Source organism: Musa acuminata, chromosome BXJ3-7, assembly GCF_036884655.1.
Source record: "Musa acuminata AAA Group cultivar baxijiao chromosome BXJ3-7, Cavendish_Baxijiao_AAA, whole genome shotgun sequence".
Classification (NCBI taxonomy): Eukaryota; Viridiplantae; Streptophyta; class Magnoliopsida; order Zingiberales; family Musaceae; genus Musa; species Musa acuminata.
The window spans coordinates 3,840,137-3,868,112 of NC_088355.1; the positions used below are offsets into that span (position 1 = coordinate 3,840,137).

At 40.0% G+C, this 27,976-nt stretch overlaps 4 protein-coding genes across 6 annotated transcripts; 2 read left to right on the forward strand and 2 right to left on the reverse strand.

Moving 5' to 3' along the window:
- LOC135643016 (uncharacterized) lies at nt 1-6,058 on the reverse strand. Of its 2 annotated transcripts, none has more exons than XM_065159520.1 (12): nt 5,897-6,058; nt 5,695-5,796; nt 4,732-4,854; nt 4,351-4,639; nt 3,504-3,622; nt 2,979-3,111; nt 1,823-1,899; nt 1,544-1,741; nt 1,268-1,457; nt 543-748; nt 251-345; nt 1-163 (listed from the first exon to the last, which is right to left on the reverse strand). In XM_065159520.1, exons 1-12 carry the CDS (start codon nt 5,924-5,926, stop codon nt 46-48), a joined length of 1,680 nt encoding a protein of 559 aa, XP_065015592.1. In that variant the 5' UTR covers nt 5,927-6,058; the 3' UTR covers nt 1-45. The 2 variants fall into 2 exon arrangements, with proteins under 2 accessions (XP_065015592.1, XP_065015591.1); XM_065159519.1 differs by having other exon boundaries at nt 5,695-5,799.
- Nucleotides 6,059-7,943: 1,885 nt separating this feature from the next.
- On the forward strand, nt 7,944-12,692 carry LOC135642488 (4-coumarate--CoA ligase 3-like). Its single transcript, XM_065158683.1, has 5 exons — nt 7,944-9,089; nt 9,267-9,465; nt 11,890-12,103; nt 12,189-12,291; nt 12,412-12,692. Exons 1-5 carry the CDS (start codon nt 8,094-8,096, stop codon nt 12,529-12,531), a joined length of 1,632 nt encoding a protein of 543 aa, XP_065014755.1. The 5' UTR covers nt 7,944-8,093; the 3' UTR covers nt 12,532-12,692.
- A 606-nt stretch (nt 12,693-13,298) lies between these two features.
- On the reverse strand, nt 13,299-14,010 carry LOC135642270 (protein GLUTAMINE DUMPER 3-like). The gene has a single exon (XM_065158271.1). The coding sequence runs from the start codon at nt 13,927-13,929 to the stop codon at nt 13,438-13,440; it is 492 nt and encodes a 163-aa protein (XP_065014343.1). The 5' UTR covers nt 13,930-14,010; the 3' UTR covers nt 13,299-13,437.
- Nucleotides 14,011-18,335: 4,325 nt separating this feature from the next.
- On the forward strand, nt 18,336-27,882 carry LOC103990583 (ubiquitin carboxyl-terminal hydrolase 19-like). 2 transcript variants are annotated; one of them, XM_009409771.3, is made up of 11 exons: nt 18,336-18,731; nt 20,064-20,226; nt 20,322-20,410; nt 20,559-20,647; nt 20,738-20,906; nt 20,990-21,113; nt 23,336-23,493; nt 24,836-24,920; nt 25,036-25,248; nt 25,324-25,385; nt 25,807-27,882. In XM_009409771.3, the coding sequence occupies exons 1-11, from the start codon at nt 18,484-18,486 to the stop codon at nt 27,731-27,733; spliced, it is 3,327 nt and encodes a 1,108-aa protein (XP_009408046.2). In that variant the 5' UTR covers nt 18,336-18,483; the 3' UTR covers nt 27,734-27,882. The 2 variants fall into 2 exon arrangements, with proteins under 2 accessions (XP_009408046.2, XP_065013845.1); XM_065157773.1 differs by lacking the exon at nt 25,036-25,248.
- Nucleotides 27,883-27,976: the final 94 nt, after the last annotated feature.

The following is a 27,976-nucleotide window of genomic DNA, read 5'->3' on the forward strand; positions in this document are numbered from 1 at the left end:
TTCTCTATGATCCAACATCAGTTCTTTATTGACCAAGTCCTGTGATCACATGTCCTCCGACATTTGCAGGCCACAATTACAAGATGTTATGATGGAAGATATAATCCTTCTCTGTAGATCCTTGTAGTCTAATGATAGCTTCACATCCCAACTAGAGTTGTTCCTGCAAGAAAACATTATGCTATATAGAATCCAAACACAAAAAAGAAAAAAAATCAAGTGAAAGATATGGTGGATACAGCAAGTATACCTCTCCAAGTTATCAGAATCACATATTCCTTCCAACATTGGCTCAAAAATAGAAAGAATCATCTCGAGCACATTTCTTTCGACATCTTTGTCTACCTGCAAAATGATTTAATAATCCATCATAATTGGTGTGTCTTCTTACTACATCACAAATTAAAATAAAGGGTTGAAAAATGTGCTATGCACTTTTTGATCCAGAACTCACGATAAAAAAGCTACGATTAGGACCTATGCCAAGCATGATACATAAACAACAGCACATGTAGTGCTAATGAATACGGTGGAAGTCTTACTCCATCTTCTGGAGTACGAGGAGGAAGTCCAGCACAATCAGCTTTCAGCAAAGCACGCAGATGAGCTAACAATTTTGGAGCCAATCCATATGCATGAGCCTCGTCAACTTTCGATAGCCAAGTCCCACGAACCAGATGTGTTGCACTAACATTTTCACCGGTCGGTAGCTGGTTGCCTCCGTCCTCAGCATCAGGGGCATCAAAGTCTACACATACAGCAAAACAAGGATTTAAGGAAACAACATTTCATCTTGCACAAACTTTTACCACCTTGATAGCCAAGTACCAGAAGTTGGTTGCACCTGCAATGACATCAAAACGAGGGCAGGAGGCTAGTAGAATGGCTAGTTTGAGGATAGAATAAAACCAAGAAAATAAAGCAAGCAAATGGAGAGAAGATTGTACAGTTGGACATATCAAGGGATGCATGTGCTATGAATCTGCTTGACTCAACAAGAAACAGCGGATATCAATTTTTTTTTTTTTTTTTGTGTGCAAAGGATAAGTGGCAAAGGCGAGATTTAAGTGTAAGACCTTGCGATAAACTGTCAATGTTTTTACCAATTAAGCTACCCGATACCTTCAAATACAATCATCAAGCAACACAACACAGTATTACAATAAGCATCTTATTAGCTGCTAACAAATTATGAAGTACATACTTTATGATAGAATGATTCTTACACCAAACAAGCTTACTGAAGGAAAGATAGTGAGAATATTACCTAAAGGGATGACATCATAAGGATTGTCTCCTTTTGGAAGAAAACCATAAAATATAATAAGATGTGAAGCAGGAAAGCTTCCATAGCTAAGGTAGCATTGGTCTCCTGCTTCACATGGCCTTGATACAGGGAATTTCAGGGACTTGGATGCTGGGTCAACTCTACCATAGTGAAGTATGTGTGGGCAAAGCTGCAGTAAGAAGTAATTTTTTCCAAATGTCAGCAGAGAAGGAAAAGAGAAGGCAATTTGCCTCGTTCAAAGTTTAGATAACAGACAGAGTGATTCAGGAACCCAGCAACAGGAACCAAGCAGGTTCTCAATTTTCCATCAGCAAAAACCACTTTCATGCTGTTGGAGTACCACAGTTCACAAGCCCATAGAAACTTATCCCAACTGTATAGCTCTTGTTGAAATATAACGGGATAATTATCACACAGTGCTGGGAATAAGGCATCAAATTGTTTGCGTACGTGCTGAAATTGAGGAACAAATGATACAGTAAGAACTCTGGCCATTTCATCACACCAAAAGAAAAAGAATGACAAATAGAGCACCTCCTTAGACTGCAGCAATTCTTCAAGTAGCAGAGTTCCTTCTAATAGAGTAAGTGAATCAACTCCAAAACTCAGCCCTGGTGAACAATAACAAAAAAATTATGTTTCCTTAGAAAATAGAAGAAATATGTTCACATAACAAACTGTTGGAAAATGATTAACTAAAACATCCAAAATATAATGACAACATTAGTAAAAGGGATATAACAGTTGAAAGAAATCAGAGATGATACACCAAACTGTAACGTGACATGGTGGAGAGAGACACTAAATGCAACAACCAATTCTGAATATAGCAAAAGAACCAGTTCATAGTATAATTCACTGAAGGAGAAATTTAGGAGTGCAGCAATCTTTTGTATGCATCGATAGCATTGACGACTAATTTAAGCCTGGTGGATGACAAGTAAACTAATAATTATTTTAGAAAAGGAAAGAACAAGTTCCAATTATAAGTAAGATATTGGCAAAACTCTGAATTTCCAAGCCCAGAACATAATGATATTGAGAAGGTATGTCAAGTAGATGTATAAGTTATAACATGGAGGAGAGAGTAGAAACGGGAATGCTCTTAAGTATAAATATGATATTAATTATTTTTTGTTATTATGCCGCTAGTATTTTTTTTTACGACAGGCAGCATTAGCTCTGGACCATACCTACAGTCCATTACATGCCCACCATCCACCAAACAAGATGTTATGCTCTAATATGAATCCTTGAACTGAAGCACAATAATTTACATATCCGGATTAGATAAATTGCAACTGAAGTAACAGAACAACTTATTACCTGACAACTTGAACAATGGCAACCTTTTATCCAAAATAATGCAGCTGGTTATTTTCTATTATAGCCAAAAAAACCATTACTTTTCAATAACCATCAGCCACACTTACTCAACAAATTTGTGGAACTTAACTTGGATTTCTAGTAAGGAAATACCAGAAAGATAAAAGCAAACAATTCAGATAATGGAAGTGTTCAACAAGCAAAGTAACCTATTATCATTTCAATGTTTAAGATGTTTGAAAGAGTATTAGACAACAGCAGAACCAAGATTGTTGGATGTAGTACAAAAAATTCTAGAATTGCTTTCATAACTTGGTTGGCCATCACCAAGAAACTGCAAAATCAACAACTATGTAAAATATACCTGTATTAAAATTTTCAGGCAATGTGTCAAAATAAATCTTGAATTTTGAATTTGGATTAAATCTCTCTCTCATGCTCCACAACAACAGCATAGTATCAGAGGTAATAGCATCCAAATTCTTCAATACATCAAACTGCAGTTGCAATGATAAAATCAAAATGTAATAGAAGATTGATACACTTTGAAAAGCTTAATGAAGCAGCAAATAACCTTTTTTTTCTTTAGAACATGCAGATATGTAGAAACATGAAACAAAGTTCCACACCCTAAATACAGTAGTATGCAAGTTCCCATTGAAAGTCACTTATCACTCGCTCAACTTTCGCTTGTTAGTCTATGAAGCATAGCCAGCTTCATTTTGCTGTGGTTATTGGCGACATGCAGATGATAAGGAATCTATCTACCTTGTAAATGAAACAGGTTGAATGCCGATCAGGCTGCAGATTTTTGGGTTTGAAAAGCTCTAATCAACTATCATTAAGATGAGAAAGTTCAATGAAGTAATATCTAATGATAATAGCATACCATATCAGAATTATAAACAAGGTCCTCGGATATGATAAGAGAGACTGGAATTTCTAAAGCAATGTCCCCAATGCTCATATCTTCTGATGCCACTGCTCCTCTTCCAGCTTCCTCAAAATCTGTAGGTAAGTAGAAGCTAAGGTATCTTTTCATAAGTGAAAACCAAGTGAACACTGTAGCACTGCAATATTATACAAAGTGACCAATAAAATATTAGGCATCAAAAAGAAAAGAATGATTGTAAGCATGATTGGTTGAGGGTGAAAATTTTGAGAAGCATGGAATTAATGCTGTTTACAATTTAAAGGAGAAATAGTATTCAGCTATGCTGATAAGCTTGGATAAATATTACCAAAATGTAAAACCAATTAACACAGAAAATTGTAAGCAAAGTTCATCAAATAAGTTGGAAAATGTAAGAAGAGCTAAGCAAAACATTTTAGCAGAAAGACACTAAGTACACCTGAAAAAGAATTTGACACACATATTGGAAGAATGACAATATTCATGCTAACATAACAAGTAACTAAATTTATGACCTCTACTTGGCCTTGTCTGTGATGGGAACATAAAATGATATTTAGATGTTAATATGGAACTCTGAGACATCCATATACAATCACAAGCTGTAACATATTTTTCGCATGCATCTCAGGAATTCAAGTCTTCAAGAATTTTCCTTTCAGTTTGACGAGCCATAACATGAGTTAACAAAATGGATTCTCACACTGTTGATACACAGACAACAATGGAGTATATGCTATCTTATAATAAGTGAATTGTTGATTTGATATCCAACACCAAGTCAAGTATATTTCTCAAAGGAAGCACACAAATGCAGACTTACAAGCTATCTTCAACTTTGTTCTGACACCATGATCTTTCCCCCACTTCAATAGCAACTCTTCAGAATCAGTACCGAATTTTGTAGCAGTCATTTTATGAATGTTGCTATCACCCACAGATTTGACCATGGCAATAGTTGAATCACGTAACAGTTGAAGAACTTCCACAGCCTTGTCCTTGACATTTGAAATCGAGGAGCTTACAATTGCAAGCATCAAGTTAAGGGACTCTATTTCATTTCTAGGACTGAAAGGACCAATATCATCATCTCCAGCAAAATAGAGTTCTTTCTGACAGTCAACGAAACTGGATCAATCCACCATTCAAGAATAATAAATTCAGAAAGAAATGGCATTAATAGATCAAAAACTGTCCTTTGCACCTCATTCATGCACGATATTCTTGCAGTTTGAACCATTTGATCTGCTATTTGGAGCACCTCTTCGGCAGATGAATGCAGTGGCACCAGAAACTTAAATTTTAGTTCTCTAGCATTCAATAACCTCTGGCAACAGACAAACAAATGATTGATCAACATGCAAAAAGAAAATTAATAATTCAAAATGATAACAAAAAAACCCTGAACAAATCAAGTTTACAGTATGCCAGCAACTGATATAACTTTTTTTTTCTTCTGAAAGTTAAACTGATACAATATCATACATTTAAATACTTGATATCACTATAAGAAACATATAGAATCTTTCTCTAGTTATGACATTCGTCTTGAGTAACCATATCCAGCTATAGTGGTCGCTAATTCCTTTCCTCAAGTCAAGTAGCAATTCACCAGGGATACAAGAAAAAAAAAAGGGAAAGGAGATGCAGACCATGAAGGGCGAGCCTTGGTACAATGATAAGATTGCTCCTTTGCGACCTAGGATACCAGAGTTCAAGTCACATAAACAACCTATTTATATATTTAAATGTAAGATTGCGTATATCGACCCTTCATAGATCCTGCATTGGCGGGAACCTCGGGTACTAGGTACGCCGTTTCTTTAGGATCACAATGAGAGAACAGGAGAGGGGGAAAGGAAGAGGAGAGAGCTGAGAGCGGAGGAGGATAAATGCTCTCCTTGTTTGGAGCTCACATATATATAAGAATGTTTTCTGTTATCAGTATTAGAAGTTCACACGCACTCTCTCCCTCTTCAACAAAGGCGGGGAACATCTTTCGCCATCCACAGTGCGACAAGCATCCTTCTTCCTACCATTTAATATTAATTATGGACTTGAACCGAACAAGACGTTCATCCAGTTCAACGAAATCTAGGTTCCTTGGAGAGGATAGCAAATCGGCTCATTCTTGTCGAACCCTAAAGCTCAAACAACCCGCTCTTACCTTCTTCTCTGCAAAGAACGGGTCATCCTCGGCGAGAGGTGGAAGGGAGAGGGTAAGGAATTCGTTTTCTCGAGCCTGCTCCACCGCATCCATGTCCATCTTCTGCTGCTTAACCGAATCCATCAGAGAGAAACCGCACGAGAATCAAACATCGCCATTAAAGGTCTGGAAGGACACGGAGGAAATGGGTTTAGGGATTTACGGCGTCGCTGTCGGAGTGCGATGGATCCATCGCCAAGAACGACGTAGAGCTCACGAGAAGGAAGTTGTATCCCAAGCCTGCAACCTGTCTGTAGAAATGACCAAGCCAACTAAAGAGCCGGAACGGCTCGGGTCTCAAGTGGCCGACGACCTTTCTGATCCATGCGAGGTCGCAGGTACGGTTCAATCGTGATAATTTAGCAGTGATATTAGTTCTTTAAGATACATAAATGATTTGTCGAAATTTATAAGGGCAAATGCATTAATTTCGAGCTAATTACATATTATACTTATACTTTAATATTATTATAATATTATTAGTATCGTGATATCTTTATTTAAAAATTTATATTTAAAATTTTTATAATTCTAGAAGTGAAATAAATAATCTCGTTATCAGTTGTATTGACGAAAAACATAATACATAATACATATATTAGATATTAAAATTATATTTTTTTTCCATCACTTTTATATTTATCATATATTATATTTTCAGTTATACAACTGATGACGTTATGTTAGGACAAATGAGATTATTTATTTTATTTTTTAAAATTATAAAAAAATTAATATAAATAGTTTAATTATAAGAATATGTCTTTATAAAAATCAAAATGTCTCTAAATATAAGTACTAAAATATACCTTAACAAAATGACTTCGGTTAATTATAAAAATCAAAATGTCTCTAAATATAATTATTTATATGATTGTTGAGAGAGCAAACTGGTCATTTGCCCCTTCATCGATCGTTGGACTCGATTGTTTGAGCCCAAATCGATCAAATGGCAATAGGTAAGCTGGTGGAATTTTTCTTTTAATCATCGAACTGGCTATTCCAATTGCATAAAACTTGGAATCAACATCGAATCACGCTTGATCGATTCCAATTTAGTTTAGAATTAGCAAACCATCGAGCCAATTCGATTTTAGTTTTCATCCAATTTGATTTCGATTCGAATCAAACAATCCATTTATATAGCTAAAAGAGCACAATTTCCTAATCTCTAGAAGGTCATCATGATATCTAGAAGGTGTTCGAGGTTGACTTATCGGAAAATACATATTGTTCTTAATTCATTATTATTGATCTTTCTTACTAATTAGTCAATTGCACCACCACATACTCCATCATGGGAAGCTGAATCGGCCACCCCTAATCAATGTTTTGGAAAGAGGGGTGCCTTCTTGGTGACATGCGGAGTCGATCATAATTGGCTTCCTCCAACCTAATACTTTTGGCGTCGACACGCCCTTCCCACTGTCTCGTGCGAGCGACGCAGTAGGAAATCGAGGCTCGCACGTCCAATCGACACGCGTTGTTTAGGATACGAATTCAAATTAGGTGACGTTTAGGCAACCTATTAGTTTCCATCTCCGTGTACAAAATGTCTCGGTTTCATGGCCTCCTCTCCTTTCCCATCGGCAAACGCGACATGGTTGGAACCGTTCCAAGTTGGTTACACGTCCATTCTCACCGATTCTTTAAGATTCGCGTTTGAGCAGCGTTAACGGTGATCCGATGGACTGGGTCGGTACTTGCGTAGAATGACACGGCACCCCGAGGACGGGGACATCACGGGCTCGTGTCAACCAATTGCACGCATACATGATTGGGCCCCGCGGGGCACGTGCCTCGTTGCCTTCGTCGTCGTGGGTGACATCTCAACGTCGGCGACCACGTCAAGCACGGTGGCCGCAGGCCGTCCGATCACGGCCTCCGGTACCATCCAACGGTAATGACCGCTTTGGCCCCCTGGAAGGAGAAACGGGGCGGACCCACACTCTGCGAACACGTTACCGGATCGAGACCCGGTCCGACCCGACCCGCAACGCGTCGTACGCGTCCCTATTCTCCCCGCTATTTGAGGTTTGGCTTCGCGTACACGTGGCAGCATAGCACCGGCCTGAGAACTTGAATGTCAACCAGTTTGCTACCCCCGGCGTACGAAATTACCCCTAGATTTATCTCTAATCACGTCTAAGTTCTGACCAGCTCCAAGGCTCCTCCAGCGCCACCAGTATATTACTTGCTACCTCCTCTCCCCGTCCCTCTTCCGAGAGAAGAAAACCCAAGTAAAGCAAGCAAAGAGAGCAAACAGTTGAATCTCTTCTCTCTTTCTAATCTGTTCTTTGTATTGTCTCCTCTTCTTTAATCTTCTTCGCCGCCGCCGCAGCCAGAACCGTAGCTGAAGAATGGGTTCCATTGCGCCACCCGAGGAGACCATTTTCCGGTCGAAGCTGCCGGACATCGAGATCACCAACGACAGTCCCCTCCATAGCTATTGCTTTGAGCGCCTTGCCGAGTTCGCCAACCGGCCTTGCGTCGTTGACGGCGTCACCGGGAAGGTGCTCACCTACGCAGAGGTCGACGCCGCCGCACGCCGCTTTGCCGCCGGGCTCCACGGGGTCGGTATCGGCCGGGGCGACGTGTTCATGATCCTCCTCCTCAACTCCCCCGAGTTCGTGCTGGCCTTCCTCGCCGCCTCTCACCGAGGGGCGATCGCCACCACCGCCAACCCCGCATACACCCCCGGCGAGATCCACAAGCAGGCGTCCGGCTGCGGCGCCCGCCTCATCATTACCGAGTCGTGCCACGTCGAGAAGATCCGGGAGTTCTCCGCGGAGCGCGGCGTCACCATCGTCACCGTCGACGATGGCCCCGTTGAGGGCTGCCACCGCTTCGCCGACCTCCTGGCCACGGACGCAGGCGCAGTTCCGGCGGTCGAGATCGATCAGGACGACGTGGTGGCGCTGCCCTACTCGTCAGGCACGACCGGGCTGCCCAAGGGCGTGATGCTGACGCACCGGAACCTGATCACGAGCATAGCGCAGCAAGTGGACGGTTCCAACCCCAACCTCTATTTCCACAAGGACGACGTGCTGCTGTGCGTGCTGCCGCTGTTCCACATCTACTCTCTCAACTCGGTGCTCCTGTGCGGGCTGCGCGTCGGGGCGTCTGTCCTGATTATGCGGCGTTTCGAGGTGGTGCCGCTGATGGAGCTGGTGCAGCGATACAAGGTGACGATCGCGCCCTTCGTGCCGCCCATCGTGCTGAAGTTCGTGAAGAGCCCGCTGGTGGGCAGCTACGACCTGTCGTCGATCCGCATGGTGATGTCCGGTGCGGCGCCCATGGGGAAGGAGCTCGAGGACAAGTTCATGGCCAACCTTCCCAATGCCCGGCTGGGCCAGGTGAGAGAGCTCGCATCCTCGCCTCTTCTTTCTGCCCCCTAGTTTGGTAGCCTGTTGGCATCGAAAACGAAAGGCGAAGCTTTCCACGATGCTCCATTAATCCTCTCATAACAAGCTCGATTTCTTCTAATGAAAGTTTCGGGACTGAGGGTGTTCGATGTGCTTCAAACTCTGCAGGGGTACGGGATGACGGAGGCGGGGCCGGTGATATCGATGTGCCTGGCGTTCGCAAAGGAGCCGTGCGAGGTGAAGTCAGGCGCGTGCGGCACCGTGGTGAGGAACGCGGAGATGAAGGTCATTGACCCCGACACGGGCGCGTCGCTCGGCCGCAACCAGCACGGCGAGATCTGCATCAGGGGAGCCCAAATCATGAAAGGTGAGTGAGACACAACCACTCTGTACTTGCTTTCATGTGTCTGAGCGCCGATGGAACGAACAAGTCAACATGACCGTGACATTTTAATTTCTAGGAACCACAAGACTTGTTCGCATAACCAAAGTAAAAAGGTAACCGAAGTCAAAACGTAGATGATATATTTGTTAAGGTACATTTTAGTATTTATAATTTTGATCATTTATCTTTTAAATTCTTATGATTTATTTATATATAAAATAATTCATCTATTTTTAAAAGTATAACATATAAGTCTCTTTCATTAAGTCTAAGCTAATAGATATTATAGTCTACTTACATGACATAATATGTTTACTCATAATAAATTATTAATATAATAATATATATAATTTAAGTTAAAAAATATTAGGATCCATTTTAGTCATTATGATTTTGATCATGTCTAAAATAATTATTATATTTTTAAAAATATAGTATATAAACTCCTCCCATTAAATCTGAATTAACAAATTGATTACATAATATGCTACTCATAATATAACATTAATATAATGACACGTGTAATTTAAGTGTAAAAATACTAATAATATGTGGATTTGAAAACATGGACCAACAACCTAATTAACCCTACGAAGGCGAGCCATGAGACACCGATCTTCACGGTTGAGTGCTCCCACACCTTCCACTTTCCCTGTATTGTTGCCCATGTTAGGAGCCACACTAGCCTCACTTGCTCAATCTGTAATGCTTCCTAGCGCCACGTGCCTTTCCTCTCCGTGCTTCATTGCCTAGAAGACGATGCACTTGCTATTGAGTAAGGGGTGGCGGGAGAGACGAATAAATGGAACTTGACTAGGAGGATAACTAATGACGACACCTGGAACACTAGCAAAGACATGAAACGACAGTTGAGGGAGAACAAAGTAGCTGTCACCGCCACTGTTACCATTGCCGTTAAGGTCTATGATGACGACGAGCCGCTATTGCTTGTGTTGAAGTCCAATCAGGGAGAGGGCATACGGTTCAATCCTATATCAAAAGCAGCCAACGAGAATAAAGGATAAGGAAGCTTACGATGATGACAAGGAGATGGAAGAAGTAAATTGAGAGGACGAGTTCTATGAGCTTCTTACGGCCCCTCATGCCTTATTTGCTAGCCGCCCTGACAGAGGAGTCCTTCCTCGGCCAACACCAAAGTCTAGGGCTAGTGGCATCATTGTGAGCGTGATGCCATAAGCGATCTTGTTCTCTGAAGAGCGGGGGCACCGAAGCTATATGGTGGCTCTCAAGGTAAAAGTGCCACTGATAGGATCCTTCATCCCTCTCTGCACCCTGATTGAACTAATGACGGTGCTAGACATGAGCCAAGGCATGATAGGAGAGAAGCTTCGGATGCTAAAGCACACAATGCGGCTAGTGATTTCCTCTTTGATCTCGAGGGATAGGCTCTCCATTATGGCCTTCTCGATCGCTGTAGGTGCTAAGAGGCTTCTCCCTCTATGATGAATGTCGAGGTAAGACTAATGCATTGCTCGCTATATCATGAAAAAGCTTATTTTGAATGAAATTGATTAGGTAATCGGTCTACGTTTTTAAATCCACATATTATCGAGTTTTTTTAACTTAAATTATACGTGTCATTATATTAATGATTTATTATGAGTCAATATGCTACGTAAGCATACTCTAACGTTTGTTAACTCAAACTTGACGGGAGGTATTTATATACTACGTTTTTTAAAATATAAGGATTATTTTATACATGAGTAAACTATAAGAGCTTAATAGATCTACGATCAAAATCACATGGGCTAAGACCTTAACTCTTTATTGTGAGTCAACATGTGATATAATCAAGTGTTAAATGATACTTGATCGAAAGAACTTATATCAGAACTTGATTATTTTAGATATGAGTAAACTGTAAGAACTTAAAGATTTATATAGCCAAAATCATATATGTTCAAATAAAATTTAACCCTAGATCATATTTAGTGATAGTTAGTTGAACGACAACATCGAATCGAGAGGCGTTTGATCTAATAATGCATACTGCTCCATCCTTCTTTGTTAAAGAAATGCCGCGGTCTGAGCAGCCACCGATGTCCCAACTTGGATTATTATAATCTGGTCCCCTTTGGCATCTACCTGGTCCTTGCCACAAGAACATGAAGAAGAAAACACTGTAACACAAGCCTTTGTCATGTGCTTTCCACATGTAAAGGTCAAATGATTGATGATGTAGGTATCAGGAGATTCCCATGGTAGGTTCCCTCAGTCTGTGCATGATGCATGAACTTCCCAGCTTTGACTTCTTCTGCTCGGCCTTCCCATGCAAAATAGCATAATCGAGTGACACTCTCTTGTCCTTCCCTGTTTGCGGACGGTTCTTCCTTTTGGAGTGTCCATCACCATTAATGTGGGAGATTTGATGTGATTGCACAGGTTATATTAATGATCCAGAGGCGACGAACAACACCATAGACCAGGAAGGCTGGCTGCACACAGGAGACATCGGATACGTGGACGACGACGACGAGGTCTTCATCGTCGACAGGCTCAAGGAGCTCATCAAGTCCAAGGGCTTCCAGGTTGCGCCAGCCGAGCTCGAAGCACTCCTGATCGCCCACCCCAGCATTGCGGACGCTGCTGTCGTCCCGTAAGTCCTGCAACCCAAGTCCTGCAGCTGCCAATACGCGAAAACTATGTGATCATGATCCGAAGTTGGTGGTCGATTCGCGCAGGATGAAGGATGAAGCAGCTGGGGAAGTTCCTGTTGCTTTTGTGGTGCGGTCGAACGGGTCCGAGATCAGCGAGGATGAGATCAAGCAGCACGTCTCAAAGCAGGTGAAGCTTCCACCAGTCAACCGTATCTTCTGCAGCATGAAGAATTGCATCTCCAAACGGGTAGAGAACACATCAATTGCAAGTACCAAATCTTGACTCTCCGCTCTCTGTTTCTCTCAGGTGGTCTTCTACAAGAGGATCAACAAGGTCTTCTTTACAGAGGCGATTCCCAAGGCGCCCTCCGGCAAGATCTTGAGGAAGGATCTACGAGCAAAACTAGCTGCTCGATTTCTCGATTGAGGACAGTTCTACTGTTTCGGACAGCTCTCCATTGTGTTCTTCTCATCCAACCGCAAGTTGCATTTCATTCGTTCTAAAATTGCGAGGTGGAGTTGGTAATTGATGTTAATAAATGCAAAAGACATGTACGTTACAGATAAGTTTTCATCTCTGTTGTGTGAGATCGAACTCTACATGCACCTAAAGTTTAGACAACCATCTCGTCGGAAGCAGAGTGGCTTGATATGGAGCAGAGGATGGGTAAGAGCAGAAAAGGACGATGGGAACTGACGTTGACCGACCATGCTACGACCAGAGGAAATGGAGAGACGAAGGTGTGGACAGTGCAAGAGAGGATGACGACCGGCACGCGTGGCAAGCAGCGAGAAAGGCAAAGCAAGTAACGCTGCCGAGGCCCCGGCAGGGCCAGTCGACACGCGTATCGCACCGCCGTGTCTCCTCCTCGCCCGGAGGCAGTAGCGTCCGAAACCTCTGTAGCGCCTTGCGTCTGACGTCTGACACGGCGGTGCGATACGCGACTGGCCCTGCCGGGGCCTCGGTAGCGTTACTTGCTTTGCCTTTCTCGCTGCTTGACACGCGTGCCGGTCGTCATCCTCTCTTGCACTGTCCACACCTTCGTCTCTCCATTTCCCCTGCCTCCTCCTCCTCCTCCTCTTCTTGTTCCTGCCGTTAGCTTGGTACTAAACCGTGGCCAAGACAAGTTTTTACTCGAAAGGGTTTCGATGATCTCTCCATTATCTCCACTACGCTTTTAGCACACAGAAATGTTCAGAGAACGAAGCTTCATTCATGTCCTACTCAAGAATTTACACTCCCGAATCATGCAAGTTAAATACAACTGGAAAAAGCACTAAACGAACGCGAATCCTATCCACCATAAGGTAAAGGGGGAAAGGGAACTCTCAGCTACAGTTCTTGGTTTTGGCTTTGGTGCTGGCTGTGGCCACCTTCCATGGGTCGCGAGTCCCGAGTCATGTCAGTGTCCTCCTGCTTGTTTGATTCATCGAGGTCGGTGTTAGCAGCAGTGCTGTTGCCTACAAGCGAAACGGAGCCGGATGCTGTGGGAATGGCGAGGAAGGTGGGGGCACTGTTGCCGGCCATGATGACGAGGACACTCTCCTCCACGAAGGCGGTCTCCTTGCCGGCCGAGCCGTCGCTGGGCTTCTCGTGGTTAGGCTGGTCGGCACCGTCGCCGGATTCAAGGTAGCTGGAGAGCTTCCAGTAGGAGCAGGCAAGGATCAGAAGGGCGAGCGCGATGAGGCCGAGCATCGCCGCCAGCCCACCGAAGAGGTAGGGAACCGGCGAGTGCCACCCGGAATGAGGCCCGCCGGGAGCCATGGACGGCGCCTTTGCCATGGTTGCGCCGCCGTTTGCGTTGTAAACTCCACCCGTCCTCATAATGCTCCCCTTGAAATCACAACGAGAGAGAGAGAGAGAGAGAGAGAGAGAGAGAGAGTGGTGACTTGAGAATGAAGCAATGCGCAAGGAAGTGGCAATGCATTTATAAAGGGAGTTGTGGTGCTGAATAAGATCCTATTAGGCTGATAAAGACGTATGTGCTTTTACTTGTTTCTTCTGCCTTTGATTCCCTTAATGACACTGTACAAATGCTTTATTCAGCAATTTTGAGCCAAAAAAAAATACTTTTAAAAATAAAAAAGGTCCTTTTTTCTTTAATGCCTGCATTTAAAGAAATATCTCTCACACATCTTCCCTCTTTAAGTTGTCTGAGATATGAATCACACTAATAATCTCCATATCTCCTTTGATACTTTACCAGACTGATGTAATTTGGATTTGTCAATTCATTGCTTGATAACTCATAAATTATATTATTGGCATTTTAATCTAAATCACAAGCATATCTTGTTTTGCTTTTTGCAAGCAACATGCAAGAGACAAATTATCTTGATGATCTTGATAACACTTCACTATTATGTAAATCTAGTTAATCAAAAAGCATGCCATGGGAACTAACATAATCTAACATATATTCCCCCCCTCACTCTTTAAAGACATAAAAAAATTATTATTTGAGGATCTCACTTTGGGTGATGCCAAGATTAAAGATGTGTGGATATCTAATTGGATGCTGTTAGATGTTGAACTTATCCAAAAGAATTAGTAGGCACTGTGATGGAGAGCAGAGAGTGAGAGAGGGTGGTGAGGACAACCTTTCAGATAGCATGATGATTTAGGTAATGGGAATTGGTGGGCTCTCTTGCTTTCTCTTTTGCATCCCTTGGTGTGATTTGATGTGAGGGGATTGGAGTCCCAAATATGCCACCATCTTTGTCTAATTTAACACTTCTTTAGGGTGCACCAAACAAGTTTAGGATTGGATAATCTTTCTTTTTCTCTCTCTTTCTCTCCATGTTGCCTTGGCATTTAGGGACATCTGGGTTTTGTTGTTGATTGATTGAGTTTTTGCATGAGAATTGTCAGGAAAAGGGAGATGGATTACACTTTCTTCTGCTCCAATTGGCCAATCAAGTGCCAAAAAGATATATTGAGTTCTTGCTCCAGCAAGAACAGGCACCCCACTCAGACTCCTCCAAACATGAAATTTTAACTTGATTAATGCATCATATCTGCTCTGAGTTTGGATTTAATGTGTCACTGTCTATGTGTTCTGCATCTGCTCCCTTTTGCATGAAAGACATGTGACAAGAAAGCATTTCTATTCCTCCACCTCTTGTGCTGCATACCCTTGGGAATTTGGAAGGAAGGGGAAGCTGCTGTTATTGCTTGGATAAAGCAGAACCGCTATGTGTTTGCTTAATTGTCGAAGTGAGCAGATGAGGTTCTTAAGTTGATGTCAGTCAGAGACTGCAGTGGAACAGTGGAATCTGTCATCACCCTGCACTACATTTTTCCTGCAACATTGTTGGGCAATTTCCCACATTCATGGAGGGGCAACACTGCCATCTCATTGGCTGTTTTGCCTGCCACATAGGAGCCCATAACAAAGTGGAATCAACTGGCTGCAGCATTATGAAGGCTCGAGTGTGTGCAGGTCCCTTTCTTGGTGAAATGTGAGGAGGACACAAGGCAGTCACTGATGAGGAGCTTCTCAGGCACCACTCACAGGTGATTACTAATTTATGTTGTTTGCTGAGGCATCTGGTATGCAAAGAAGAAGACCAGATGAGGAGAACATTGAGGTTGGATAACAAGGTGTCTCACAAAGCCATGGCCATGGAGGTGAAGAAGGAATGATGATGGTGGAACCAGCCCCAAGTCATATATGCCTCCTTATACCAACTCTCTCCTATCACATTCTGACAAGAAGAAAGGCATTCTGTGGGCTGAGTGCTTGTCTCCCTCAGCAAAGCAGAGGCTTTCATCATGAGAGACTTGGATAACCATCATACTTTATGGTACAACATGGGAATCTCATATCATATGTGTGCTAAAGTACTATGACTCACTTTGCGGATAGAATCAATAGTGCAAGCAGTTCTATTGCTTCCACTATTGGATCAAAGGGTTGCAGTCTGGCTTGTTTATCATGCAAAAATATAGCTGAATAATAAAGAGGAGACCACCCATATCATTTCTTGGTATGATTTACTTATGGGAGAAAGAGTAAATCCTAATATCATGATTTACTTATATGTTTATCGATTTAAGTTATCGCGCACTAGCAAAAAGCCTCGTACATTAAGTTATTCTTCTAAATGATTTATGGTTTCGTATTTATAAAAACTTTATATGTAATCGAGTGCATGAATCTCAAGTAAAGTCGTTAAGTATTAGTGATGCGACGAATAAAATAAAAAGGAACAGATATAGGATTCAACTTAAACTCTATAAAAAAGATTTTAATTAGGTCATCGGTAATCCTAAAAACTTAAACGATTAATAAAGAACCCAATATATATTGAACTAGGACTAGTATTATTGATAGCCCTTAAATCTCAATTAGAAACTATAGGATTAATCCAATTCAATCTCCTTAGTCCATGGGTATAGAATTGATGCACAGAAGAGTTCCATAGCCTTGAAGCTAAATGTGAATGATACAGCATCAAGATGAGTCCTGATGTGCCCCAAAGTCAACAAAATTCCAACTCACACAACATGAAACCTATTATGGTTCCTGTGCTTTCAAGGTTGACTCAACTTTCACCAACTCATCAGCAAGGAGTAGAACACCATATTTTGACTCATATTCTGAAATCCACAAGCAAAGCCACCAAGTTGGCTTAAGTTTGACTTGAGTTGACCATATCTGCTTGTTTGACTCGAGGTTGGAATTCCTTCCTGCTTTATGCTGTACTCCACAGCCAATGTCAATATGATGATGCAATGACAATATATAATTTTGGCAGTTTGAGACCATCTTAGAAAAATAAAAAAAAGGGAAAAACAAAAACAAAAGAGAAAAAAAAAATTAAAATGCTACTGTTTGGAGCGATAAAAAAAAAGTTCAAACTAGTTATATATTCTTATTGATGAACAAAAATGATATTGTAGCAAAATTAACTAAGTATCGCGATGAAAGTTTATGTTTATAATATTAGAGCTAGCCCCAAGAAATATCCACTAACCATGACCTATATCCACGGACAAAAGAGGAGCAAATCACTACTATACCCTTATTTATAGTTCATAGACCATAAAATATTAGAAATTACTAAACAAAAAAAACCTAAAGCAAACAATTAGGTTTTTTTGTGGTACTTCTTATGATGTCTCTAACTTCAAAGCTCAGACCCTTATTTATAGTTCCAATAGGAGATAACAAGCATGATTTTTCCGATGTGGGACTATGAGACTTACCAAACTAACATATAATTTATATTATCTATCAAGTATTTATTGAAATAACTATTTGTGAGATCATAAGTTAAATGCTTCATTGAACCTATCTTCTCTTTTAAGATCATAAAAGATTTTAAGAAGATTAACTCTCTACGGATAAATATGCAAGAGTACCGCATGACTTAAACAAAACCAATTAAAACAGTAACAGACTATTTAAAATCAATAAAATCCTTTACAATGTCAAAAAATTATAAAATAAAAATAACTAAGATATTTTAGTGAATAATATAATGTTGCAAAGTGGATGAAATATTCTGTAATACACAATCAAATCGATATGATGTGATTGATATAATTATTACATTACAATAATATAGAATGATAATCATGATTTACTCAGCATTAGCAAAAATTATCGTGAAAGAAATGTGTTCCTACTCATAAATATGATAAATACATTCATCAATTTGAAGTAGTGTTACAATAAGTAGGTATTGATGTCAATATCAGTCTCATAATGAACAAGGCTTCAAAGTCAAACAAGTAGAGTGAGACCACCTTGCACATATAAATAATAATTTTTATTTAAATAAATGTCCTCAGAAGGACATGTCCATTTTATATGGTTAAAATAATAATAAGCTGCTTTTGCATCTTCATCTGTCATATAGTGCATTCAATGCATTTGATTGGAGTTGGTTCATATGAGCAACTTATATTCCTTCAAAGAAAATTAAATATTAATTGAAGAACAATTAATCAAACATATTGACTAGATAAATAAATAAATTAATTAATTAATCAAGAAAACTCAACTCATGAACATTAATTAGAGTATGTAATGAATCTAAAATAGTAATTAGAAATATCTAAGAGGCCATGAATCATAATAGCTTATTGGCATTATTAATTAAAGTCGATAAGAATTATTAGGAGTGGTATTAAGTGTTAATGATCGGTTTTTACGAGTAATATAATTATTGGATTTAAATGGTTCCATTAAATACCCAAATTCACAAAGCAAAACCGACTTAACCACCTGCATGCACTACAAAACCAGAAACCCCAACACACCAAACCCTTCACATTCTCGAATTCTTGGGGCGTGGGAGAAGCCTCGGCGGAATTGGCTCCTTTTTAGGGTTCCGATCTCATGGTTAAGCAGCGGGATTCGACGCGTAGATGCTCCCCGCGGTGGATCCCTCGGCCTTGCTGCGGTTCGTGCTCTCCGCGATCTTGATCTTCTCAGGGGCGCTCCTCCTGGTGAAGCGGGCCGCCTCCAGGTACTTCGTCGTCGACGCCGGCTTCGAGGCCGGGTCGGGGTTCGAAGGGCCGCGGCGGGCGATGTGTGTTGGCGAGGAAGACGGTTGCGCCGCCTGCGGGCGGCCGGCGACCAAGAAGTGCTCCCGGTGCATGGCGGTGCGCTACTGGTGGGTCCTTGATGATCCTTTTTGTGTGCCTTGCTCGATTTCTTGAATAGGGGAATCGAAAAACGATTTCCTTTTCTTCGTCATTCCATCATATCATCACCGCATCGCAGTGATTTGGATTGTTTTGTTCGTTAACCGACTGAAGTCGAAGCAGTCGACAAATCAGGCACAAAATTAAGTGTTGATGAGGAGTTAGTTGGTTCTTGGTCATGAAAATTTTCCATCTTGTAGATATTTCTTGTAGGCACAAAAAAACGTTTTATTTCTGTGATTTGCTTGAATCTCTAAGACAGAAGATTTGGATGTTAAGATGGAAAGTTCGACACGTAAGCAACATTGATGAGAAGGTTATTGGTTCTTTGGCAAGAATATCACTTAGGACTCTTGTTCTTAGAACGGTGATTAATTAATTGATTGTTTAGGTTGTCATTAATTGAATTTGCTGATATGCATTTGCCATTTTCGAACTTATCCTTTGATCAAGCAAAATTATTGAACCTGTGTTTCTTAACATCGAGGTTTGAACTTGAAATTTTTAACTGTCTTGAGTTAGTTTATGTTTGCCTCTTTGTAACACCCTTAGCACCCCAGTAAGTGGGGGAGATTGTATCACCCCAATTTAATTTCACATCAGAAGTGGGTTAAGAATAAGATTGGCTTAAAAGGTTATGATGGGCGTATTATTGTTTCCTTCAGTCTGAGCATTTTGAGCCAGTGGTTTAGCTCAACGGGCTGGTTATCGTCGAGTTGTGACACTCTTGGTGGAGTTCTTGATATTTATTACTTTGTTCTTCCATTTGAAAGCATAACTGCATTCCTTAGTTCTTGTTTAGTTTGGTTGCATTCATATCACAGGGCATTTTTTATTAGTTTTTTATTAGAGATATAAAGGTATTTCTATGTCAGTTAGTCTTGCTGATCCACACATTCTATCTGCTCGGTTTTTTTTTCCTAAAATAATTAGCTTATAAACAATCAAATCATGCCAAGTCAGTAATGATTGTAAGAAGAATAAAGTTGCATAATTGCTTTGAAGAAGTGCAAGAACTCCACTAGGTTCTTGTGAACGATAGATGATTTAGTGTGCTCAGTTCAAAATCATATACATCTAAGGCATAGAACACATTGTTAACAAACAGATAACGTTATTATTTTACTATATGTGTTTCCATAGATTAACCTATCAAATATCTGTTCTTGTGCTAGTGTGCTAAGATATTTTTTTGTGTTTTTATAAATATTATTATGGACAAACATTTAGTTACATTGTTCTCCAAACTTTTAATTTTATTTCACAGTCATATCAGCATTTGTTTGCTCCCTCTTCTTCAGTTCACAGGCATGCCAATCGAAGCATTGGAAATCTGATCGTAGGTTCTGTTGCGAGCAGTCAAAGTCAACAGTTGAGGTTACTTTATCAGAAAGTCAACAGTTTAGTTCTATCTCACTGATGCCAGCTTGTGGAACCAGAAATATCCTCCAAAAATCAACAAAGGTGGATATTATTATATTTTCTGAACCCAATAATTCTTTTTGAGCTAATTTATGATATTTGTTATGAATCATGACCATCTTTTTGTGTACCCTCAGATTCTTTTCCCTTATGAAGAATTCGTGAAACTTTTCAATTGGGACAATCCAGGATTTACACCTTGTGGACTTGTGAATTGTGGGAACAGGTTTATTTGACAAGACCATCTCAAGTCCCTGCTAATTCAGACATTTTGTTGTTTATGATCTATGCTAGATTGTCAGAATATCAGGGTTTTAATGAAGTATTAAAATGCCTAGATTGTTGATTTTTTTTCCACTTCTTTTCCTGTGTAGTTGTTTTGCTAATGTGGTTCTACAGTGTCTCACATCCACTCGACCACTTATGGCATATTTATTGAAGAGAACCCACAGTAGAGAATGTAGTAAGTGGGGAGACATTTGGCATCTTCTGATTATTACTTTCATATATATCAAGTCTTTTGATGTCTTTGTTACTGCCTTTCTTTGTTTAGATGTCAGCAAGAGGGATGGTTGGTGTTTCTTATGTGAGCTTCAATTTCATGTTCAAAGGGCTAGAGAGAGCATGCATCCTTTTTCACCTATCAATATTCTTTCTGGTTTGCATAACATTGGTGGCAACCTTGACTACGGTAGACAGGAGGATGCTCATGAATTTATGAGGTGTTTGTTTTGCTTAATAAAGATTACTGACACCTTGTGTCCCTTATTATTTGTCATTTCACTTTAATATGCCTTGTTTCTAGGTTCGCAATTGATAGAATGCAATCAGTTTGCCTTGATGAATTTGGAGGTGAGAAGACTGTTGATACTAGAACCCAAGAAACGACTCTTATTCAATACATTTTTGGTGGTCGTCTTCAATCTCAGGTTGGATTTTCTGTTGCAGCTTTCTTTTCCAAATATTCTTTATCATCTCACAAAACTATGGCTTATTTGGTCCAGTATTTAAACAGAAACATATCTTTACCTAACACATCTTGACTAATTTTGCATACATGTCTACCGTTTAGGACACGTATATTGCAAAATTGAGGACACCTTTCTTTTTCTGAAGAAAAGAAAATTGGTTAACTATACAAATCATCAGGATGGTGTCAATCCAGTTCCTTTAACTACAGTTAACCTAGGATGTCATGCATTTCGGTTCTAGTGATTTGCCGTAATCGAGGCATTAACAGGATCCTAAGGTTTAGGAATATTTATAATAAAAAAATATATGAATAAAGAAATGAGATATGCATTCAACATGAGTATTTTTCAAGAATACAATAGGCACTCTCTACAATTTTTTTTATACTTGAAAAATATGTATAAGTGTTGACATCCACCTAACCAGGGATACTGTAGAATTTGGAAACTTCCTGAGTCAGAGATTTTAATGTTCTGTGATTCATTTCATGCTTGTAGCTTTAAGCTGGTCGAAGCCTGACACATTAAGAAACTTGTAGACTAACATTTGGGGACAATTTCAAAGATGATATAGAATGAGGAGGATAAATCATAAAGAGACGTCAAGGAGCAAGAGAATTTTCGGTGGGAGTTTGCTTATCTATGCATGAGTTTTCACATACTGCAACACCCAAATGCTTTCCCTTAATTTTTTTTGATAGGAATGCTATATTGTATCCACTTTTTATATAAGGTTGGCTTAAGAGCTGATTTTCTTGTGGCCGTTGAAGGCTGATGGTTTATAACTTTCAGTTACGTCATGTGGATTAAAGCCATAAAATTCTAATACTTCTGACCTTGGAGAATTGGATAGACAGTTGTATTATCTTGTGGTAAAATATGAAGCTATTCTAATTTGTTATCAATCTTGAATGTAGATAGTGTAGAATCGTATAATGTGGTAAAAGGTAAACTTATTTTGGAATACGAGATACTTGAGTCATTTCCAGAATTGTTGTAGTTTTAGCAGCTAGAATATCCTCTTGCATTTACTACTCACACTGCAAATGTTCAAAAGATTCCTAACCCTTAATTAGCCGTATCTTTTTAGGGGGTGATTCTGTGGATGGTATAATGAATCAAAAAGTTAGAACATTGAAATTTCAAGTGAGGGCTTTAAAACATAAAATATTTGTTATTAGTTTGAGAACTTTGACTTACTGATAGTGTGATTTACTTCACATGAGCTTTGAAGGATCTACAGGAACTTGTAAGTCGCAGTTGCTCTACATCGAGTGAGAACATGCATCCACCCGAAAAGGCATGCCAATGATACATACTAAAATTTTGAAAACCCACCTGCAGTGTAAGAAAGTCGGTGAAATCTCATTAAGGTTGAATAAAGTATTTCATTTTCTAGTCAATAAGTTAACAGTGAGGATCATAGTTTTGTGACAAATTGTTGCGGAAGTCATCTGGTACAATGTTCAATTAGTTGAATATGTTATAAAATTTCTTGTCGCAAAGCTTAAACCTCAGTTCGTTAAGTTTCAAACATTGTGTTTTGAAGAGATAGGCCACTGTAAACCGAGCTTATTTCTCAGAGCAGGCTGTGTACTGAAGTGAATAGTTTATGTTTTTATTTTGGTTTTCAGCCTTTTAAAGGGTTTTTTCGAGATGCAGTAAACTGGTATGGAGCAGTATCCTACTGGTCCAAGCCCCGACTGATAGTACCGGTATATAAAATTGTGAACCTTGGTTTAGTGGGTGCTAAGCAAGAGAAGAGAGCAAGAGAAGTGACTTTCGGGAAATTAAAAAACTTGATTCTGGCAAAACATATAAGTTAACCATAGAGCTTTCATTGTCTTATTTAATGTTCTGAAGTCTTTGTTGTTTAATCAATTTTAGTTGAGTTCCCTCAGATCACGAGGTCATGGGGTTGCATATTTGTTATGGATTGATGAGAAGTTTGAGATAATGTAAATGTTATAAATTTCTTAGGTCTTACATGATACCAGATATATTTTCTTTATACTTTTTTTTAATGATCTCTTTCTGAAGGCTTACTAAGTTATGACAACTAATTTTACCTTCCATATCAGGCTGCTGGAGTTACTGGTAATTTCGTAAGTTATAGTCGTAGTATGTTTCATGAAGCTGAAGCACAATGTTATTCTTACAATGATTGAATTTATGTTCAGGTGACTTGCACAAAATGCAACATGGTGTCTAATCGTTTTGAGAATATGATGGATTTGACTGTCGAAATCCAAGGGGACGTCGAATCTTTGGAGGAATGCTTAGATCAATTCACTGTAAAGGAATGGTTAGATGGGGAGAACAAGTACAAATGTGATGGGTGAGCATCTGTATTTACCAATGAAATGCTGTGAACTGGTTTTAAATGGTTTACTTGCAAGAATTCTAACATTTATTTGTCATGTTTGAAAATTTTCCACATGTTCAGTTAATCTGCATTCTTTTGTGATTTGGTGCCTTTGCTTTCTTCGTAATAGTTGTTGTGAATTGAAATTATTTCTTATTTCTTCTGGGAACCATTTACTAATTTAAATTGACATTTCAGCATGACTTTTTCCTATGATAGTTCCCTATGATGTCTGCCTGTGCCCCTTATGTTTCCTGTGCTGATGCATATGATTCACAGGTTTTCACTTTGTGAATGGTTTTCTATTATGGAAATTAATACTTGATGAGGAATTAGAAGTTGTTTACTGCCTTTTGTTCTTGTGGAAGAACCATTAGAGAGTTTGTTGCAGCTTGAAAACTCACATTCATTGTCTGACCCTCTGCAGCATTGAATGTGCTTAGTTTAAAACAGAAGCCTACTGTTCTTTCTTTATTGATAGTCATCTAGTCTGCATTCCTATGTTTCTGTTATTTAGGATTACTTGTCTTTCATTGTTGATGCTGCCCCTGGGTAGTCGTCCAGCAGATAATGAGCTTTTCTTGGAGAATATAGGGAGAAAGATTCTGCTTGGAGAACAACCAGGTTACATTGGTGGGATGGTACGTCAGGCCATCAAAGAAATCAAGAAATATTTAGAGAGGTCACCCAATGGCCAAGATTTAGAAATTTGTTTTGTCATAAATTTACATGTGGAATGAAATTTTGTGCTTTATAGTCTAGACCCAATAGCTTTACACATAGATAACTAGGCCTGCGCCTGTTCTTAACCTAGGACTTCGAGCTATTTAGAGGCACAAGTGTTACCCATCAGAAAAGCTTGAACCACCGAACTGTTTGAACCCTTCTAGCTGTAGTTAGGTACTCGATGTACATCATTTTGAAATTTGAACTACTTGGGCTTGTGTAACAATGTTGGCTTCTTACCAAGTGTCTGAAGAAACAAGAAAATATTACTCCGATTATCAACTGTTCTTGTTAAAACCTAAACCTACTCTACTAGAGTTTATCAACCGAAAATATTGTTTATAATCTGGATTATTATAAAAATGCATGAATGTTATGCACATAATAATCCATGCCAATGTTATTTGACATTTCCACTGTGGCCATCATTCATCTACAGCAAAAACAATGTCCATGTTGTAGGACTCCACACTTTGTTCAGTTGTTGTACCATCATGTTTGTTGTCTCTTTTGGCTTATGTGGTTTAGATGCTTCTTTCTTTTAGACATACACAATTGAGTACTTTGTAAAAAAAAAATTGATCTTTAGGTGCAATGACTATGTTAAAGCTTGGAAGCGTCTTACAGTTAATCAGGCTCCTAATATTCTCACAATTACACTGAAGAGATTTCAGGTTAGGATTTTTCTGTTCTTTTGAGAACTTCTATTCTTCTCTGTTTGTTTTAATATATTTCACTGTTCTGTTAAGGCTTGTTGGTTAAGTTTCTTTTGTTTTGCTATTTGCAAAGAGTGGTAGGTTTGGAAAACTGAATAAGAGAGTTACTTTCCCTCAAAATTTGGATCTTACTCCATATATGAGTGAAGATGGTGATGGCACCGACATATATACACTATATGCTGTAGTCGTTCACTTGGACATGCTGAATGCTTCATTCTTTGGCCACTATATTTGCTACACAAAAGATTATCATGGACGTTGGTATCGAATTGATGACTGTGAGGTGGAACTAGCTTGTGTTTTATTAGCTATGACTTGATTGATTTGATCTCTTGCCCTGACAAAAACTGTGTTGCAGGTCATTAATGTGGAAGTGGAGGATGTTCTTTCTGAACGTGCATATATGCTCTTATATAGCAGGTAAAGCTAGTCATTTTGTAATGTTTTTGTTAGGGAAAAGGTGGCATTAAAGGATTCTTGTTGAAGAATTTACGAGCACTACTGCATGGGAAAAAGCACATTCAACTATTCATTATGCTGCAAATATGAAATCTACTTATTTTTGTTCATAATTTTTTCTTCTCAGCTGATCACTGCATTCATTTCTTTACCAATTAGATGATGCTTTTGTATGGAAACCTAATTATTAATTTTTACTCAGAGGTAGTTCTTTTGATTACTGCAATTAGAAATGTTCATGCAGTTGAACTCATGCTCATCAGATATCTTCATAATGCCTTTAATGCTTTGCGATTGTCTGAAACGTGGGAAGAACACTTTGTTTTTTCTCTTAGCATGTCATGTTGACGATTGAATGCCTCATGTGACTATTGTTTCTCAGGAAAACTGCTCGCGGGGAGCCTTATCTGTGCCCTCCAGGGAATACACTATTACCTGAAACTGATCAGAAGGCATCAATAACTTCTGAGGTAGCTAAGTTCATCAGTGCTTCATGCCATTCTCCCAAACTTATCTCTCTTCCAAATCCTGGTGAAGTTCCAGAATTGCATGATAGCGGACATGACAGAGGGTTCTCGGCTCATGTTGATTCTTCAAGGGTCAAAAAGTTGGACAATGTGGTTATGGTGGATACACCTGTCGATAATGTGGTTGCTGGTGCATCTTCGGACGTAAAGCCAATGCTCCTACATAGAGGAGATATTGATGATCCTTCATCTAGTTCATCGTCAATTGAAGATCTTGAAGAAGGGAACGATAGTCTTTTCTCTTTTGTGACCAAGGATCACATGTCTGTTGGCTATAGGCAATTAGATTCGCCAGATATTTCATGCATAGAAGTTCATTTAGAAAAATGTCAAGAACCCTTTAGTTCCGATGCAGGGAATGGCATGGGAAAAAGTGGAGCAAGTGGCATTGGAGAAAGACCCGTTGAGTTTATGTGTGCTTTGGATAAATCAATCAATTTTCTGGACATTGCCGCAGCTACCGAGAAGGCTTTTGCTTCTACTACTGCCGCAAGCATGGAACTAGATAATTCAGATGATTCAATAACTGGCTCAGAAGAAGCAGGGGGAACTTGCAGGGCATCCGATCCTGCTGACACAGTTAATAGTTTGGATGGCAACAAGGCATCTTCATATCAGGAAAAACATTTCAATGGCAAACCTAAACCCCTGTTCCCCCCTGGTTTTCTTGATAAGTCTGGGCGAAAGATGTCTCAGGTTAGTGCCAAAAAAACTCAAGTTGAGAGTTGTTCTGATGGTCTTGTTCCCAAGAGCATTAGAGAAAAACCCACTGAACCCATGTATGCTTTGGATGAATCACTCAATCTTGTGGACACTGTAGTTGCAATCACCAAGCAGGCTCCTATTGCCTCCCTGCCTACTTTAAGCATTGGACCGGAGGCTTCAGTACCTAGATCAGAGGATGCAGTGGAAACTGTCAAGGCATTGGATCCTACCAGCAAAGTTCGTAGTATGGAGGACACATCCTATGGACACAAAGGCAATAAGGCATCATCACTTCTGGAAAATGATTCCAATGGAAAACCTAAACCCCTATTTCCACGTGGTTTTCTTCACGAGTCTGGAAGAAAGATGACTCAGGGTGCTACCGAAAAAGCTCGTGTTCAAAGCCACCCTCATGCTCCCAAGAACATTAGAGAGAGACCCAAAGAGCCCATGTGTGCTTTGGATGAATCACTAAATCTCAAGGATGTTGCTGTTGCAATCACCGCCGAGGCACCTATTGCTTCCGTTACTTGTTTAAGCATGGGACTGCAACCTTCAGATGATTCAGTACCTGGATTGGAAGACGTAGTTGAAAGTGGCAGTTCATCAAGTCCTACTAATTTGGAGGACATGATCATGATCTATAGAAATGAAGGTAAGAAAGCGTCATTCTGTCAAGAAAGTGGTTCCATCGGAAAACCTAAGCCACTATTTCCCCGTGGTTTTCTTGACAAGCCTGTAAGAAAGATGTCTCAGGATACTGCTGAAGGTTTAACCCAAGCTGGAAGCCATTCTGATGCTCTTGTTCCCAAGGAAAATAGTTTCTGCAATGAACATTCCGATCTCAGATCTTCCTGCGCGTGCAACAAAGTTGTCATTCCCAGTGAAGCATCACTCGTCGCTGACGGTCTTCTGAAGAGGTCACTTTTGAAATCATCAGACAAGAAGAAGTACATGCGAAAAAGGCCCTGCAAACTTGAACAGTCATGCAAAGCTGATCACTATGGTTCGGCAGAACATTCATCCGATTGTAGACTAGAGAGTGCCTGCCCCACCAGCTGCCAGCTTTCTCAGTAAAACCGACAAGGAGAAGTGTGTTTATTGATGGCCAGGCAGTTTGAGTTCCTTTATTTTTTTTTTTTTAAGATGATGGTAATTTTGACTTTTGATTAGATCAGGGGGAAATCCAAGCGCCGACAACCATTTTTTGGTGGTTGAATCCCATTGCTCCGTCGGAGGATTTATGGCCCAATTGTTAGTAGTTTTAATTTTTAATTTTGAGGCATGGCTTCACTGAACAAAGCAGTTGAGGAGGTGGGT